General features: G+C 47.0%; 1 protein-coding gene across 1 annotated transcript in view; it reads left to right on the top strand.

Annotated features, from left to right (window-relative positions):
- The window catches only part of LOC118372390 (prostaglandin F2 receptor negative regulator-like), a 39,354-nt gene extending 28,702 nt beyond the window's left edge, over positions 1–10,652 (top strand). The window contains exons 10-11 of the mRNA XM_035758253.2: positions 7,688–7,993; positions 8,102–10,652. Coding sequence (XP_035614146.1) covers positions 7,688–7,993; positions 8,102–8,265 — 470 coding nt within the window. The 3' untranslated portion in view covers positions 8,266–10,652. The remainder of the gene's footprint in view (positions 1–7,687; positions 7,994–8,101) is intronic.
- Positions 10,653–19,175: the final 8,523 nt, after the last annotated feature.

The raw sequence follows: 19,175 nt of genomic DNA, 5'->3' as shown, positions 1-19,175 counted from the left end.
TGCTGTCGTGTCTCTGTACCCTGTCTCTGTACCCTGTCTCTGTACCCTGTCTCTGTACCCTGTCTCTGTACCCTGTCTCTGTAGCCAGAGTACGGAGTCTGTTTCCTTAGGGGAGACACTGAAGACGTTGTCCCTGCTTATGCCAGTTGCTGCCATGAGAGGACATAACATAAAAAGGACAACAGGAGGTTAAATTAAGATCAAGAGAAAGATGGAACGTAACATTGTTTATTGGTTATAATTTTCTTTGAAAGGAGTGGAATATGGACTCGGCCCAGTACCGCGTCACATCCGGCCGTGATTGGTAGTCCCATTGAGAAGCGCACAATTGCCCCAGCGTCGTCCGGGTTTGGCCGGGGTAGGCCGTCATTGTAAATAAGAATTTGTTCTTAACTGACTTGCCTAGTTAGATATTTAAAAAAAACAATGTAAAGCCACTAAAGAAGCAACGTCTGACTAGGATGGAACCATCCTTTACGTCTAGAGTAGTTCACTGAGTCTGTCTAGTCTCCTCTCCTAGCCTGCCCCACAGATTCAAACTAGCCTGCCAACCCTGTTCTCTTCTCCTCTACAGCCAGTAATTAATAGTTCTATTCCATGGTCCATTACCCCTCACAGGGAGAAGAGGAGACTGGAGAGACCTCCTAAAGGACTGGTGAAGAGAGAACGGTCTAACTCACTGGTGCGGGGAAAGAGAGAGGCTCTCACTCAGGCCATTAAGTCCTTCTGGTAATAAATTGAGGACGGCTTGAGCATAGAAATAGAAGGGGTAACAGAACAGACATGAGTTGTGTGTCAAATGACACCCTACTGCACGATATGTCTCTTTGGATCAGCCCATAACTCTAAGAAATACTACATTTTCCACATTCCACCCAAATATTGGCGACACAATAGAATTTACGCGACGTCATGACTTGTTAGCGTCAATTCCAAATGAGACACCCAAAATGGCCGCCGCCAGTCGACCATGGCCCGTTGCTCGTAATTGGAATGGCCGTTCTGCTCATTGTGATTCTACGAGGTCCATGCCGTGTTTAGTATTCCTGTGTGCTGTGTTGTAGCAGCGCTTTATGGCCCACGTGTAATAGACTTTGTTCTATCAGACATCAGTGGCAGTATCCCTGTTGAGTTCTGTGTTCTGGATGCCTGTAGTGTCTCTACCACTATTGGTCTTTACCTTCTGCTGCTGCTGGCAAAACTAACCAACTCTCCCCTCTGGGGATCAATACATGGAATGAACCAATCAAATATATTTTATTCAGTTCATTTCAATGTGAAGAAAATCTACTTTTATTTCTCCTTAGTGGTTCCTGGTGTTGATTAGATGGAGGGGAGGATAGAGAAGAGGATAGAGGAGGTGGAGGGGAGGGGAGGATGGAGGGGAGGATAGAGGAGATGGAGGGGAGGATAGAGGAGATGGAGGGGAGGATAGAGGAGGTGGAGGGGAGGATAGAGGAGGTGGAGGGGAGGATAGAGGAGGTGGAGGGGAGGATAGAGGAGGTGGAGGGGAGGATAGAGGAGGTGGAGGGGAGGTGGATAGAGAAGAGGATAGAGGAGGTGGAGGGGAGGGGAGGATGGAGGGGAGGATAGAGGAGATGGAGGGGAGGATAGAGGAGATGGAGGGGAGGATAGAGGAGGTGGAGGGGAGGATAGAGGAGGTGGAGGGGAGGATAGAGGAGGTGGAGGGGAGGAGGGGAGGATAGAGGAGGTGGAGGGGAGGATAGAGGAGGTGGAGGGGAGGATAGAGGAGGTGGAGAGAGGAGGGGAGGTGGAAGGGAGGATAGGAGGTGGGAGAGGAGGATAGGGAGGTGGGAGGATAGGATAGGATGGTGGGAGGGGAGGATAGGATGGTGGGAGGGGAGGATAGGATGGTGGGAGGGGAGGATGGAGGTGGAAGGGGGGGATAGAGGAGGTGGAAGGGGGGATAGAGGAGGTGGGAGGGGAGGATAGAGGAGGTGGGGGGAGGATAGAGGAGGTGGGGGGAGGATAGAGGAGGTGGGGGGAGGATGGTGGAGGGGAGGATAGGATGGTGGAGGGGAGGATAGAGGAGGTGGAGGGGAGGTGGATAGAGAAGAGGATAGAGGAGGTGGAGGGGAGGATAGAGGAGGTGGAGAGAGGAGGGGAGGTGGAAGGGAGGATAGGAGGTGGGAGGATAGGATGGTGGGAGGGGAGGATAGGATGGTGGGAGGGGAGGATGGAGGTGGGAGGGGGATAGAGGAGGTGGGAGGGGAGGATAGAGGAGGTGGAAGGGGGAGGATAGAGGGAGGTGGAAGGGGGAGGATAGAGGAGGTGGGGGGGAGGATAGAGGAGGTGGAAGGGGGAGGATAGAGGAGGTGGGGGGGAGGATAGAGGAGGTGGGGGGGAGGATAGAGGAGGTGGGGGGAGGATAGAGGAGGTGGAGGGTAGAGGAGGTGCAAGGGGGAGGGAGGATAAAAGGGCCAGTGGAAGGAATCTTACAGCATACTGTTGTGTTGTGGTGGGGATCGAGCTTGTTAATGGGAACACTGGTGATGATGATGTAATTGTTTTGCCGTCTTGGTTATTGTTGCTACGCGTGCGGTTCAAAGAGCAGTGTATTCAAGGAATTACAGTCCACTGAAACAGCTGGGACCAATCTGAGGCAATGTGACGATGTGTGTGTGCTCGCAGGCATGTGTGCATGTGCGTGAGAGAATGTTATCTGCAGGGCCTGGTACAGGGGGTCTTGGCAGGTTCCTCTTTTTGTTTCTCTAAGGTGTGGTGGGTCACCTTAATTCCCCTTTAGATATCTTCTATTTGGATAGTGTAATGGGTGTTCATACAACTCCAGGGATGTTATTTAAATATCTTCATGTTCTCTCTTCCTGTCCTTTGTTATAATTGTATTCAATGTCAAAGGAGGCAAACGGTGGCTTTATGAAGCTTTCTAACTTAGTTCCCATCTGAAAGGATCTCCTAAGTGGCTTCATAGAAACACTGCTTACTATTCAATATAAAAGGCCCAGCTACCAAACTATTAACCCTTTACACTCACAGCCCCTGTCATCCCATATACTGGTTGAAAATGGCAGATTTGGTCATTAATGAGCACCTCAATTGGAATGCAGGGGCTGTACAGTAACATGCTGTATATGACCTCAGAGCTCAAGCTGTCTGCTTTACAGCGTTGTATGAGTTTCAACTGGCAGACGTTCTAAATGTGTTTATATGACTGGTGGGTTAGAGTTCCCATTGTTAGAGCCTCTCCTGCCCATGATATGAGACGACATACACATGGTCCCGTTCATATAAAGTGGCATTGTTTACATTGTTACCTAGCAACGTACTACCACTACTACTTTTACTAGTCTCAGCACCTGTAACTCGTCGCGGATGATTTTGGCTACTTTAGTCATTCAGTTTGTAATCTGAGCGAGGGGAATGCTGTAAATCTAGAGGAGTCCGTGTGTTCTGAAAGACGAGACGTTGAGGATTATAATACCGGTTTGATGTCATAATGTGTACCTCACATTTTAAAATGTATTTAATGTAGGACTGTATTTTATAACTAGTAATGTTGACAATAGAACGGGCTTTCAAACGATGCACACCTGAACCACGTTGAGATTTATAATGGGGCGTTTTTTGATTGACATGCATGTTACTGACACTTTCCCTCGACTGAGATGTCAAGAAGGCAGAGCAACGCCTTATCATGGACCTCTTCACATTTAAGCAACCATTTTCTATGTTACTGAATGCATCCAGAGTATTTTTAGATTTTCGTTATGAGAAATGCTGCAAAAAGTACTGTAAATGTAAAATGCACATAAAAATGAAGTGTACAGTCGTGGCCAAAAGTTGAGAATGACACAAATATTAATTTTCACAAAGTCTGCTGCCTCAGTTGGTATGATGGCAATTTGCATATACTCCAGAATGTTATGAAGAGTGATCAGATGAATTGCAATTAATTGCAAAGTCCCTCTTTGCCATGCAAATGAACTGAATCCCCAAAAAACATTTCCACTGCATTTCAGCCCTGCCACAAAAGGACCAGCTGACATCATGTCAGTGATTCTCTCGTTAACACAGGTGTGAGTGTTGACGAGGACAGGGCTGGAGATCACTCTGTCATGCTGATTGAGTTTGAATAACAGACTGGAAAGCTTCAAAAGGAGGGTGGTGCTTGGAATCATTGTTCTTCCTCGTGCCGTTATCATTGCTTTGCACAGAAAGGGCTTCACAGGCAAGGATATTGCTGCCGGTAGGATTGCATCTAAATCAACCATTTTATAGGATCATCAAGAACTTCAAGGAGAGCGGTTCAATTACTGTGAAGAAGGATTCATGGCGCCCAAAAAAGTCCAGCAAGCGCCAGGACGTCTCCTAAAGTTGATTCAGCTGTGGGTTTGGGGCACCACCAGTACAGAGCTTGCTCAGGAATGGCAGCAGGCAGGTGTGAGTGCATCTGCAAGCACAGTGAGGCGAAGACTTTTGGAGGATGGCCTGGTGTCAAGAAGGGCAGCAAAGAAGCCACTTCTCTCCAGGAAAAACATCAGGGACAGACTGAAAGTCTGCAAAAGGTACAGGGATTGGACTGCTGAGGACTGGGATAAAGTCATTTTCTCTGATGAATCCCCTTTCTGATTGTTTGGGGCATCCAGAAAAAAGCTTGTCCAGAGAAGACAAGGTGAGTGCTACCATCAGTCCTGTGTCATGCCAACAGTAAAGCATCCTTAGACCATTCATGTGTGGGGTTGCTTCTCAGCCAAGGGAGTGGGCTCACTCACAATTTTGCCTAAGAACACAGCCATGAATAAAGAATGGTACCAACACATCCTCCGAGAGCAACTTCTCCCAACCCTCCAGGAACAGTTTTGGCGATGAACAATGCCTTTTCCAGCATGATGGAGCACCTTGCCATAAGGCAAAAAAAACTAAGTGGCTCGGGAACAAAACATTGATAATTTAGGTCCATGGCCAGAACTCCCCAGACCTTAATCCCATTGAGAACTTGTGGTCAATCCTCAAGAGGCTGGTGGACCAAACAAAAACCCACAAATTCTGACAAACTCCAAGCCTTGATTGTGCAAGAATGGGCTGCCATCAGTCAGGATGTGGCCCAGAAGTTAATTGACAGCATGCCAGGGCGGATTGCAGAGGTCTTGAAAAAGAAGGGTCAACACTGCAAATATTGACTCTTTGCACCAACTTAATGTAATTGTCAATAAAAGCCTTTGACACTCATGAAATGCTTGTAATTATACTTCAGTATTCCATAGTAACATCTGACAAAAATATCTAAAGACACTGAAGCAACAAACCTCGTGGAAATTAATATTTGTCATTCTCAAAACTTTTCTTTTTCATATTTCTTCTGTTAAAAAAAATTCAATTTGGCCCGATCCATCTAGTCCAAATTCTAGGAGTGAAAAGGGTTACGACTGACAACAGCCCAGCTACCAAACTATCTCTTTAAGACTAACGTCCACTGACCAGTCCTCAATTAGGTCTACAGGAATCGGCCTGATTGGTCCGTTAGTCCAGTGGTCCTTTTCATTTAGGCTCGTGTCACATCCAGTCACCTCTTGAATGTGGAAACGAGGGGTCGCTGTGCCCTCCGTTCCATCTCTATAAATATAGTCGTGTCCCTTCCTGCCTTTCCCCATCTTATTCATCATCATCATCATCATTACCATCAGCATCTTCATATTTTTTACTAAGTAGGCCTTGTATTAGCATTTTAAATGGACAAATCTTCAGTTAGTCACACATTGTCAATTGAATACGAAGTGAAAATGTTACTTAAAGTTAGGATTCACCCCATAGTACCTAATTATTTATTTGTACTTCCAACTCCCCAGTGGAGAGAACTCTGTATTGGTGGTTAAGATGTCCAGTAATTAGAGGCTGCTGGACAGGATATCAAATTTGACTGAAGAAGTCATACCACATTATGGGTCACTGGCACTGCCCTTGCTCTCGCTGCTCTCGCTGCTCTCGCTGCTCCCTCTCTCTCCCCCTCTCTCTCCTCCTCTCATTGCTCCCTCTCTCTCCCCCTCTCATTGCTCCCTCTCTCTCCCCCTCTCATTGCTCCCTCTCTCTCCCCCTCTCATTGCTCCCTCTCTCTCCCCCTCTTATTGCTCCCTCTCTCTCCCCCGCTCTCTCCCCCTCTCATTGCTCCCTCTCTCTCCCCCTCTCATTGCTCCCTCTCTCCCCCTCTCATTGCTCCCTCTCTCCCCCTCTCATTGCTCCCTCTCTCCCCCTCTCATTGCTCCCTAATAATAATAATAATAATATATGCCATTTATCAGACGCTTTTATCCAAAGCGACTTACAGTCTCTCGCGGCTCCCTCTCTCTCCCCCTCTCGCGGCTCCCTCTCTCTCCCCCTCTCGCGGCTCCCTCTCTCTCCCCCCCTCGCGGCTCCTCTCTCTCCCCCTCTCGCGGCTCCCTCTCTCTCCCCTCTCTCGCGGCTCCCTCTCTCTCCCCCTCTCGCGGCTCCCTCTCTCTCCCCCTCTCGCGGCTCCCTCTCTCTCCCCCTCTCGCGGCTCCCTCTCTCTCCCCCCTCTCGCGGCTCCCTCTCTCTCCCCCTCTCGCGGCTCCCTCTCTCTCCCCCTCTCGCGGCTCCCTCTCTCTCCCCCTCTCGCGGCTCCTCTCTCTCCCCCTCTCGCGGCTCCCTCTCTCCCCCCCTCTCGCGGCTCCCTCTCTCTCCCCCTCTCGCGGCTCCCTCTCTCTCCCCCTCTCGCGGCTCCCTCTCTCTCCCCCTCTCGCGGCTCCCTCTCTCTCCCCCTCTCGCGGCTCCCTCTCTCTCCCCCTCTCGCGGCTCCCTCTCTCTCCCCCTCTCGCGGCTCCCTCTCGCGGCTCCCCCCTCTCGCGGCTCCCTCTCCCGTCTCCCCCTCTCGGCTCCCTCTCTCTCCCCCTCTCGCGGCTCCCTCTCGCTCCCCCTCTCGCGGCTCCCTCTCTCTCCCCCTCCCGGCTCCCCTCTCGCTCCCTCTCGCGGCTCCCTCTCTCTCCCCCTCTCGCGGCTCCCTCTCTCTCCCCCTCTCGCGGCCCCCTCTTTTTTTCCTCTTGTTCCTCTTTCTGTGAGATGTTCTCTAAAGGTGGCTGTAGAGACACACACATAGTATTGATATGTAATCTGTGTGTGGGTGGGACAGTAATGATAGTCCCTTTTAGACACATTAATGACCGGTTAAAGCTGCTCCTCTAGACCTTTGCTAAGAGCCCCTAGCACAGAAACACAGATGTATGACTACATGGACAGAGAAACAGATGTATCCATATGGAAGATGTGTTCTATGTTCTATGTTCTCTCAGTGATAGCATGTCTACATGTGGAGTTTTCTTCAGATCCATAAATTCCCATCACAGATCAACATTGAGACGGTGGCAACACCCGAAACTTACTGTAGGTTCAGCGATAGACTGATAAAACCTTTTGGCCTCAACCACATGGGAAGGATTTCTATAAAATACTTCATTTTCTCCTCCCCCTTCCACTTCTGTGTCTCCATCCAGTCCCATCCCCCTCTTTTCTCTCTCTGGCCAGTTTCCCCTCCATGTCTCTCCCTGTCGCTCTGGCCAGTCCCCCCCCCCCTCTCCCTGTCGCTCTGTCTCCCCTCTTCCTGTCCCTACATCCAGTTTCAATCTGCTGATGTTAGCTATATTAAATAAACCCAATGAAGTGGTTTTAATACAATTCTCTCCTCTTCCTCCCTCAGATGACCTGTCATACGAGGTACGTTGGTACCTCACGCGGCTGAGGGGGGGGAACAAAGGCACCCTACTGGCCAGCGTGGACCGCTTCGGTCTGGTCAAGAAGGAGGCGCGCAACTCCAGCAGTGACGTGTCCCTGGAGCGCACAGACACACACACATACGCCCTGAACATCCACGCCACCCAGGACAGCGACAGTGGGGAGTACCACTGCCAGGCCACGCCCTGGTACCTGTCTGCCTCCACAGGGGCCTGGACACATGGGGCAGAACTCACCTCTACCAGGGTGTTCCTCACTGTACGATTCCCCAGTGAGTAAGGATGGGGGGGGCACTGTGTGTTGTGTGTGTGTGTGTGTGTGTACAGTGACTAACACTTTCTCTCTCTCTCGGTCTGTCTGTCTCTCTGTCTCCCTCCAGTGTGGGACTCTCTGAAGCTGCCTCTGCTGTACGGTTCTGTAGCCTCTGTGTCCGTGGGGCTCTTCTCTCTCCTCCTGGGTTTCATCTGTGCCCACTGCTGCTGCCGCAACACCACACACACCCCCCGCTCACGCAACAAACTCATGGACCTGGAGATGGATTGACTAGCACAGGCCCGCTGGAGCGACCACCGCTTCTCCAGCTGATGAACTACGAGCACGCGCACGTTACCGCGCCGGCACATTACCACGGCAACGGCAGACAATTGACCAATCACAGCCCTTCGGGTGCGCTCCGTGGAGCTTTTAAGCGCACCAACGGGAGAGGAGGAGAGACAATAGGACATTTACTGTGGAGCTGTAGAGGGGATAAAAACAGTGAACTGAATCAACTGCTAAAGAAGAGTGCAGGATATCTAGTCTGTCTATGTGACCGTATTGATGTTAGGTATTGCACAAAACAGCCCTGGACTATTCCTACCTTAGTGGACTTTGTCTACGTTTGTCCTCATCACTAGTTTTTGAAATGAGACTGCTTTTAAATGGAGGTGTGTGTGTCTGTATACCATATTTGTGCTGTTTGCCACACCTGAGGCTGGGAAAGAGAGCCGCTTTACCCATTTTGTCCTGCCCTGTTCCTGGTGTGATGTCATCCTGGTGTGATGACATTTCAGTGACTCGACAGCAACTAGCCAGGTTCCCTGGTGCACGTTGATGACCTCAGAGGCTCTCCTCTAGAGCGAGTGAAAGACGCTTAAGGACCCAGAGCTCACCTGCTGTAACCCCCTACACTGACACTGGTGCTACCCCCACTGTGAAGGACATTGATGTTATGTTGGACCTAGGGTTTATATGGGGCAGGTTGAGGAGCAAGCTGGCCAAAAAGAGAGTGGACTAGTGGTGGTGACTGAGAGGAGTGGTATGATATGGACTGACACAGTCAGAGGGAGACATTGTTTATATAGGTAGCATACTGGATTAATGCGTAGAACCTGCAGTCCTCCACACACTCTCCCAGCCAATGCCTGGCTCTAGCTGAAGGAGTCCCAAAGTGGCTTCCTCGTCTCCTCTCCTTCATCTGCACTGATCAATAAACACAGGATGGATCTAAGCAATATAATGTTTGAAGCCTACCCGTTTCATTCACATCAGTGCAGATGAAGTGAAGAAGACGGGACGAGGAAGCCAGAGCATGGAGATACAACCCTGGAATGCAATGGAGAAGGATTTGAGATAGAACTGTCAATAAACTCATTCCTGAAAGCAACCTCCATGTCACCTCCCAGTTTAGTAGGGCCCAGTCCCTTAGGGAGTCTTCTTCCCCTGTCTCTGGTACAGTACAATAGCTGTGTGTCCATAGAAAGGACTATGCTGTGTTTGTATGGGGCTGGGGCTCTCAGGGCTGTTGTGTGTGTTAGTGGTTGGCCCAGCAGTATTCTGCCCAGCGACAAAGACCAGCCCTACCCTCTACTAATTACCCCAACCTAGACCCAGAAGGCCCTTTTAGAATGGTCCTGTACCTGATGTCAACTATCACCACTGAAATGCTACCCTGTCTGTACACACACACACTCTATATGCTGTCAACACTCAACATACTGAAATGCTACCCTGTCTGTACACACACACACACACACACTCTATATGCTGTCAACACTCAACATACTGACATGCACACCAACAGTTAAACACACACTCCTCTTATCCATTGTCATGTACCCCAACATCTACAAATCAAATCACACTCCTCATGCACACGCACATACAACCCTACACACACACACTGTCCTGTATACACACTGTCCTGTATACACACTGCCAATGTAACCCTGAGTGAATGCACATCTTGTGAGAGGCACCAGCTGTATCTAGGTTCTGGCCAGGTACCAACTGGGGCTTTGGCTCTGGGATCTGACCTGGTTTAACTCACTAGCACCCCCGATGGGAGAAGAGCTGCTGTGTGCCAATCAATAAACCAGGGCCCTGTTAAAATACTTAGAAATTGCATCCTTCCTTATCTGACATGACTGGATTGGTGAAAGATGTGTAGTGGAACCCTGGCTATCAGCTGCCATACATCATGTACTTGAAGGAAAGAGATGCAATTTATAGTATTGGTATCAGGCCTCGAGCTGTCCCACTGTGTGGGTGAAAGGTGTCCCTAAGCACTGACCCAAGGTCTGTTCTGTGTGCAACCTTGTAATTATTTAGTTCAGGTTTTGACTTGGGGAAGCTGATCCGAGATCTATTCGAAGAACCTCCCTAAAGTCTAGAACCACAGACCGATAGGACAACCGCCAACACAAAACACTGCAAGTTCTTTTAAAAAATCCTTACTGTCATTTTATTTTTTGTAATTTGAAATAGATTTCTAAGTCTTTTTGTAAATGATTGTAAAGCCCAATATGGATTTTTATCTGACATGAATATCGTATTCTGTGCCGATGTTTCTCTGGGTAACGATCAATCAGGGTTTTTTATGATTCGCCTCTGCTTCCAGGCCTCTGAAAAACTTCAAATATTTCTGCCAGAATAAATGTTTTATAACAGTACCACGACTGAAGCTGGTTTGTTGTATCCCTCCTTCCCTCCATCTCTTGTCGTTCTTCAGGGAACAGCTTCTGTGTCCTCTCTCTCTCTCTCTCTCCTTCAATTACAAATGCAGATGAGTGTTATGTTTAGAACTGTCAGCCTCCAGTGAGTTATTTTCCTCACCTTCACTATCACGTTCTCTCTGTTCTTCCCCTCTATCTTTTTCACTCCTGTTTTTCTTAATCCCTCGCTCTCCTTTACTCCCTAAATGTCTCTCTCTCGCTCCCTTCTCCCCTCTTTCTCTCTCCATCTTCCCCTTGCTTTAAAAAAATTGACCCAGATATTGGTGCTGTATCCTCCATGCCCCTTCTGGTGTGTGTTTTGTCTGGACACAGATCGTTTAAGGCCTTGTTTGATCCTCAATGGTGGTTCCGGTATTAGACATCATCTCTGGGATCTGTTGGTTGGGCCTGATGGCTCAGAACAACAGTTTACAACAACTCTAGACCTGGGTGGTCTTTTGTTTCACATCTGTCCTCCAAATGGACTCCTAGCCCCTCGGCTAACTCGGTAAACACCCCTGTAGGTCTGAATGCATCGTCTAGAATGAATCAATATGGTCAGTTGTGTGATAAGCTTAAGTCCAATCCAATCCTGCTTCTGAAACCATGTACATCCCTTGTCAAACTCATTCCAACGAGGGGCTGAGTGTCTGCGGGTTATTTGCACCTGATTGTTGAAAATAAGGTCACTAATTAGTAAGGAACTACCCTCACCTTGTCTGGCTTAATTAGAAGGAACAAAACTAAACCTGCAGACACTAGGCCCTCCATGGAATGAGTTTGACACCCGTGACGTACAGGCAGGTTAATGATTCCGGTATGTTGGTTGTTTTAGCTCCGCAGCAGCAGGAGGCAACTGTAGGGAGGGGACTGCATGAGTACACACAACCGTACACCGCATAGAGTAAATATGAAACTTGAGAGGCGGAGAGTGTCCAGGGGGGAGACCCATGCCCCGGAATGTGGCGATGACTCGTCAACGCCTCGCCATGGCAACTGTCTACAGTCGGAGGGTGTGTGGTTGCGAGGGAGGGGGGTGGAGGAGGGAGAGGAAAGAACAAGTTGGGGGTGTGATATCTGATCTGCCTCCACCACCTGCAAACGCTCTTTCACACACACACTACACACACACCACACACACACGTAACCTACATCAATGTTTAGTTTCCCCCTATCCACAGTTATATTCTGTCTACTATACACACAGAATGCTATACACACACCTCCAGTAGTGTCATACTCTGGGAGTTGGTTGGAGCATTCCTTGTAAGGCTGTGTGTGTTCTTCAGGGCGACCGTCCCCCTGTGCCAACTTCCTGTGTCCTCACCCATCACTGTCACAGCACTCAGGAGGCCCTGGCTCATAGAAATGAAATCAATAAAACAAACACCACCCATGGATGTGAAATTTGATTGGATTTCAGTCACATGGCCATTTTGTTCAATATCTCCCTCCCATAATCCATATACATCTTCACTGATTGCAGTTATTTAACCTCTGCCACTACGGCTGCGGGTGTGCTTCTAAGACTGTTCATAGATCCGTTCATACGGCTGTTATGTATGCTCTATGAATGCTCACAGCCTGTGGGAAGATACATTGAAGCCCTTTAGTTATTCTGTCTGTTGTTGTATCATTCTAGAGGGGACTGAAACCTGACCCTTTCTAACCACCAATATGCTTCTAATCACTAAGTAGCCCTGACCCCTGACGTCTAACCCTTAATAAAGAACACATATCCCATCAGCTCTGACTGCATCACCCTGTTTGTCCATCCATGCTGGCACAGCCATCTTTCTGAGTGACTAACATTAATGCCTATTAGCTCTGCTCATGTTGATTTAGCACAGCCATACAGACACTATAATAAACAGGACGGAGCCACAGAGACTTCTGCCAATGCGGAGCAGACTTTATTAGCCTACATTAAGGCCCTGCCTGCGGTCATCTAATCTAGGGAATCCAAAACTCGGCCTCCCAGCTTGATGAGATGGTTATTTGAATCCGCTGTGTAGTGCTACGTCAAAAAACGAAACGTGCACCCAGGGGGGGGCACCAGAACCGAGTTTGGGTAACCCTGATCTAGTCCATTGTTATGCATGCTAGCCCCATGGGGCTATTTAGGTCAGGTCCCCTCGCATTGCCATACAGCTGCTGGCATTGCATCTCATAGATGCTCAGGATGGCTCAGTGAAGAATGGCTGAATATTGAATTAACCCCATACCCATACACATCCTACATACAGCAGGGCCTCTGTGGTCATATTCCATTCCACTGTCATAGATACCTTGGCTTTTCTCCTTTCCTCAACAACCACTCATCTGATGCTGTGACAGACGAGAGCCTAACGGCTGCATCTCAATAGCCTAAAGTGGCTTCCTCTCGTCTCCTCTGCTCTCCCTCGTGTTCTGGTCTGAAAACACAGGGTGATTGAAAGCAATATGGTGGATGGATGCCTACCAGGAATGTGCTTTCAATAATTCAGTGCTGCAATCTAATGGCTGTTTTTGTTTGTTAACCTAAAGGGTAAAGAACTTCCATCAGGATATATATAACTCATGTAATCTCTTTCTCCCTCCCTCTTTGTCCCATTCTCTCTCTCTCTCTCTCTATCCCTCGATTTCTCTCTGGTTACGGCAGTCTCTTTCTCTCTGTTGAAACAGCTGAGTCTAAGCTTTATGTTCCTTAGGTCAGTGAACAGATCAGATGTCTCCAGACAATAAGACGCCCTCAGTCCCGCCTCTGTTACACACACAGCTACTCTGCCTGACTCAATCCCCCCACCATTTGTAGAACTACTCTGCCTGACTCAATCCCCCCACCATTTGTAGAACTACTCTGCCTGACTCAATCCCCCCACCATTTGTAGAACTACTCTGCCTGACTCAATCCCCCACCATTTGTAGAACTACTCTGCCTGACTCAATCCCCCCACCATTTGTAGAACTACTCTGCCTGACTCAATCCCCCACCATTTGTAGAACTACTCTGCCTGACTCAATCCCCCACCATTTGTAGAACTACTCTGCCTGACTCAATCCCCCACCATTTGTAGAACTACTCTGCCTGACTCAATCCCCCACCATTTGTAGAACTACTCTGCCTGACTCAATCCCCCCACCATTTGTAGAACTACTCTGCCTGACTCAATCCCCCACCATTTGTAGAACTACTCTGCCTGACTCAATCCCCCCACCATTTGTAGAACTACTCTGCCTGACTCAATCCCCCCACCATTTGTAGAACTACTCTGCCTGACTCAATCCCCCCACCATTTGTAGAACTACTCTGCCTGACTCAATCCCCCCACCATTTGTAGAACTACTCTGCCTGACTCAATCCCCCCACCATTTGTAGAACTACTCTGCCTGACTCAATCCCCCCACCATTTGTAGAACTACTCTGCCTGACTCAATCCCCCCACCATTTGTAGAACTACTCTGCCTGACTCAATCCCCCACCATTTGTAGAACTACTCTGCCTGACTCAATCCCCCCACCATTTGTAGAACTACTCTGCCTGACTCAATCCCCCCCACCATTTGTAGAACTACTCTGCCTGACTCAATCCCCCCACCATTTGTAGAACTACTCTGCCTGACTCAATCCCCCCACCATTTGTAGAACTACTCTGCCTGACTCAATCCCCCCACCATTTGTAGAACTACTCTGCCTGACTCAATCCCCCCACCATTTGTAGAACTACTCTGCCTGACTCAATCCCCCCCACCATTTGTAGAACTACTCTGCCTGACTCAATCCCCCCCACCATTTGTAGAACTACTCTGCCTGACTCAATCCCCCCACCATTTGTAGAACTACTCTGCCTGACTCAATCCCCCACCATTTGTAGAACTACTCTGCCTGACTCAATCCCCCCCACCATTTGTAGAACTACTCTGCCTGACTCAATCCCCCACCATTTGTAGAACTACCTGCCTGACTCAATCCCCCACCATTTGTAGAACTACTCTGCCTGACTCAACCCCCCACCATTTGTAGAACTACTCTGCCTGGCTTAAGGAACAGAATGAGGGAGGACAAAGTTCTTTCCAACCTCATCAGTCTCCTGTTTCACCACATGCATGCATTAGGAATGCTTATCCTGGAGAATCTTATAGTCTAGCGCTGCCATTGTGAAGAGGGATTTAGGATGTTACTATTGAGTAGGGGTTTCAGGCTCCTTATTTAAATAACCTCATGTTAAGTCCCTCTGGCTAACACAAGTCAAATGAATGGCTAAAATGCCCAGTTAATTGTACATTTTAGAACTTTGTCCTTAAGAATACAGTACTCTACTGTAGGCTATGTGTCTTTTAAAAATCCATCAGTTATCAGAATCAACTAGTCTGTGACACAAACGAGGCTAAAGAAGATTCCTAACAGTGTAGGAAATTACTTCTGGACTGGCTTCATTCAGGTCAAAAGCCTTTCTCTTCCTCTCCCAGACTGAGAATCAATACAGTCCATGTTGAATAAACTTTTCTGTTCTTTCTTTCCTTCTCTTACTTCACTTTTCCCATAGGCCTCCTCGTTCCTCTTCCTGTCATTGAGGGCAAAGGTTGGGGTAGAATGTAAATATTCTCATCTCCATGGTTACAATTGGGCATTTTAGAGCTCTGTGACCTTTTGGTTGATCTTTTTATTTGCCTGTCAGAGTTTGGAAAAGATATGTAGCAATTAGAATCACTCTATTCTAGCTATAATCGTCTACCATTCTAAAAGATCATAGGTATTCTACTTCTATTGTCTGCAGTGGAGACATGACCTGTTACCTTGACAATAGCCTTGAAATGAACAGCTCTGGTCTGGAATCAGTTGTTAGGGCTGGAGAGTGACTGGAGCATAGAGATAATATTAAATTACTAGACGGGCTATGTCATAAAAGTTTCAGAATGGGGTTAAAATTGCAGCCATATTGGTCAGGGAGAAAAACAAACCAGTCCAATTGGATTGAATGGCAGTAGAGGCATAATCCTGAAAATAAAAGTAAGGCATGTGATATCAGAAATTGTGTAATAGAATTGTCAACCTAAAATATTTAATTAGACATTTATTTTATAGGGGTTTTATACACATTTTCTGTATAAATAAAAAATAAATCTAAACAGGTGTGTTTTTTTTGGAACGCTGTGAGTTCTATTATATGATGCAATATTAGTACTTGTTGCATTTACAACTTTTCTATCATCAACTGATTTAAGACAGTGTATGTCTGTGGATTGACTGCATTGTTTGAATGGACTGTTGGCATATTGGCAGTTAATTTGAAGTATTTATGGAATCATTCCTCTAAAATTGGCTGGCTAGCTAGCTAATAAACATACAGTGCAGATAACTTATTCAAATTCATTATTTTACACTATCTTATCCCAGCACTGGCAAACCATGGTTGACCAACTCCCTTACCAACATGGCTGACCTTTGGACCATCATAAGAAGGTTGATGTACATTCTAGTATTCTAATTCTATGGACTGGAGCACCTTTAACACCTGGCTCCTATTCTTCACCTTAGAGACAGATCTCTATCGATTCCACAGACATTTAGCATTAACCGAATAACCTTGTTAAGTTAAAAATAGTATCTTCCTGTTTGTGGTTTGTGCTTCCTGTCTGCCCCATTCAAAGTGTTCTCATTTCATAGTGATTTAAGGTTTGACATTCAAGGTTTGACATCTGTATTTTATTTTTTAGAAATGCAACATTGCCACCAAGTGTCTATCTAGACACTACATCAGACCTTCATGACATAGATTAACTCATAACCAGGTTTAGGGTTGCTATCTGCAATTTAGAATAGAATGTTGCAAAATCAACAAGACTGGTGAGAAAACTGTAAGATAAAGCAAATACAATGCTTGACGGACAGAAAGCTCAAAGAAAGAAGATTTCCAAAGAGATCATCAGGGTTTTATTTGTCAATGCATTTGCAGATTATAATGCCCTTGGGTGCAATGTAAAGCCTGTCTTTACACAGTACAACTGCAGCAATTGAGAGCGAAGAGCCAGAATGGGATTTGATTGAACCAGCGACCCTGCAGGTAGCCCACGGGACTCTACTTCCAGCGCAATAAAGGTCCAGACCACTTGGCAGAGGACACACAACAAAATTGGCTCGTACTTTGTAGCTGCTATTAATATTGAAGCAAAAGTGCATTATTTTGATGAGGTAAACTCACACACATCAATTCCATGAATGACAGTTTGATCAAATTCAGTTTATTGCTTGGATCTCTGCGATGTACACACACAGCTCCATGGGAACATGGCTGTCTTGGTCAAAGCCAGCAATGGGGTCCGTGCTATCGGGATCCATGGAACGGCCCTACCCTGTTGAAGTTTACATTTTAAATGGTTAAGGGTTACGGTAAGGGTTAAGGTTTGGGTTTAGCGTCTCAAGGATCCCAGATAGCAGGGAGGAAAAGTACCAAATTGTCATACTTGAGTAAAAGTAAAGATACCTTAATAGAAAATGACTCACGTGAAAGTCACCCAGTATCTGGCAGGTAGGGATAGCCTAGTGGTTAAGAGTGGTGGACCAGTAACTGAAAGGTTACATTTGAACATCTTGGCCATGTTCTGTTATAATCTCCACCCGGCACAGCCAGAAGAGGACCGGCCACCCCACATAGCCTGGTTCCTCTCTAGGTTTCTTCCCAGGTTTTGGCCTTTCTAGGGAGTTTTTCCTAGCCACCGTGCTTCTACACCTGCATTGCTTGCTGTTTGGGGTTTTAGGCTGGGTTTCTGTACAGCACTTTGAGATATCAGCTGATGTACGAAGGGCTATATAAATACATTTGATTTGATTTGAGATGACCAGATGACAAATATGTTGATGTGCCCTTGAGCAAGGCACTTAACTGTAATTGATCTGAATAAGAGCTTCTGCTATAACGTAAAATAAATGTAGCCTACTTAAGTGCAGTGGTGAAAATGTAGTGGATAGTCAAACTTGAGCAAATGCTATACTTCAAAGTATGTTTTATTTAAGTAGCCTTCTTTATACCGCTAGCAGTGATTTAAGGGATGAAAAATGCACATTCATGGTGTCTTTGCAGAAGACAACTGCCACATCCCTGGTCCACATCAGGGTAATGGGCAGCCTAATAATATATTTACATGCCTGTCACTCAGGGAGTGAGTGCTTCTGGGGGTTTCATCGGTGACAGTCCACGCCATTATGACAGTGTCCAGTCCTCAGTGTATTATTCAGACAATTTGGGCTGCGGGTAGCCTAGTGGATAAGAGCTTTGGGCCAGCAACTGAAACTGTCACGGTTCAAAATCCTGAGCCAACTAGGTGAAGAATCTGTTGATGTGCCTTTGAGCATGGCACTTAACCCTAATTGATCCTATAAGTCGTTCTGGATAAGAGTGTCGGCTAAATGACTAAAACGCCATTAAAAGGATGTTTGGTTTAGTGATTAAGCCCTTTGGGGGAATGAGGGTGTTCCACGGGAACTTTTAACTAATAGAGCAACAACATGGGCTGGTTTGTCATCGCTGGCTGCAGGTAGGGCTATTATGAAACATCAAGTAGAATGTAATGTACAGGAAGAATGATGTAGCCTACCCCTGAAAGTGTTTTAATTTCCCGGGCGCGAACCAGGGACCCTCTGCACACATCAATAACAGTCACCCACGAAGCATCGTTACCAATCGCTCCACAAAAGCAACGGCCCTTGCAGAGCAAGGGGAACCACTACTTCAAGGTCTCAGAACAAGTGACGTCACCGATTGAAACGCTATTTAGCGCGAACACCGCTGACTAGCTTAGCCGTTTCACATCTGTTACATTTGCCAAATGGTGTTGCACCCCTGGAGTGTGCACATGACCTCCAGAACACAAACACACTTCCAAGTCATATAGACGTATAAGGAAGTGCTTGCAGAACTTTTCACCAAATCAACGTTAAGTCAAGTAAACGGTTTAGAATATGTTATAGCGGGTGCAGCAAAATGCTATGTTAAATCCTGACCTTGAAGTAAATTATCTATATATACCTGAAAAGGAATCAAGAAAAATCGGAATGAGCTAGTGGCTAGCGCGCACGTCCCAATACACAATCGGTTGCAAGACCATCAGTGGAGTTGAAAATTCAATGGAAACCTAATTAAATTGTTTGTTTTTTTTATTACGGAAATGGGATTTTTTTTATTTCTTTAAATTATTTTAAAATTCTTCCCCCCACTGTCTTGTATCATCGCTACAACTCCCGTACCGGCTCGGGAGAGACCCGAAACACAAGCCGCTTCTTAACACAGCGCCCATCCAACCTGGAAGCCAGCCGCACCAATGTCATTTTGATAGAAACATTTGATAGGGAAATAACAATTGGTTGGAAACCGACTAATCATTTCGTCACCAATTATGCTAAAACTTGAGGCTAGAGCGTGCATCTACGCAAGATGGGGGGCGTGTTCATAGAAATGGCACTATGCTGTCAAACCAAAATTGGAACGCAACCTGTGAAAAAAGT

Source organism: Oncorhynchus keta, unplaced genomic scaffold, assembly GCF_023373465.1.
Source record: "Oncorhynchus keta strain PuntledgeMale-10-30-2019 unplaced genomic scaffold, Oket_V2 Un_scaffold_938_pilon_pilon, whole genome shotgun sequence".
Taxonomy (NCBI): Eukaryota; Metazoa; Chordata; class Actinopteri; order Salmoniformes; family Salmonidae; genus Oncorhynchus; species Oncorhynchus keta.
The sequence above is the reverse complement of the archived record's forward strand: the minus strand, read 5'-3'. Positions and strand labels throughout refer to the sequence as shown.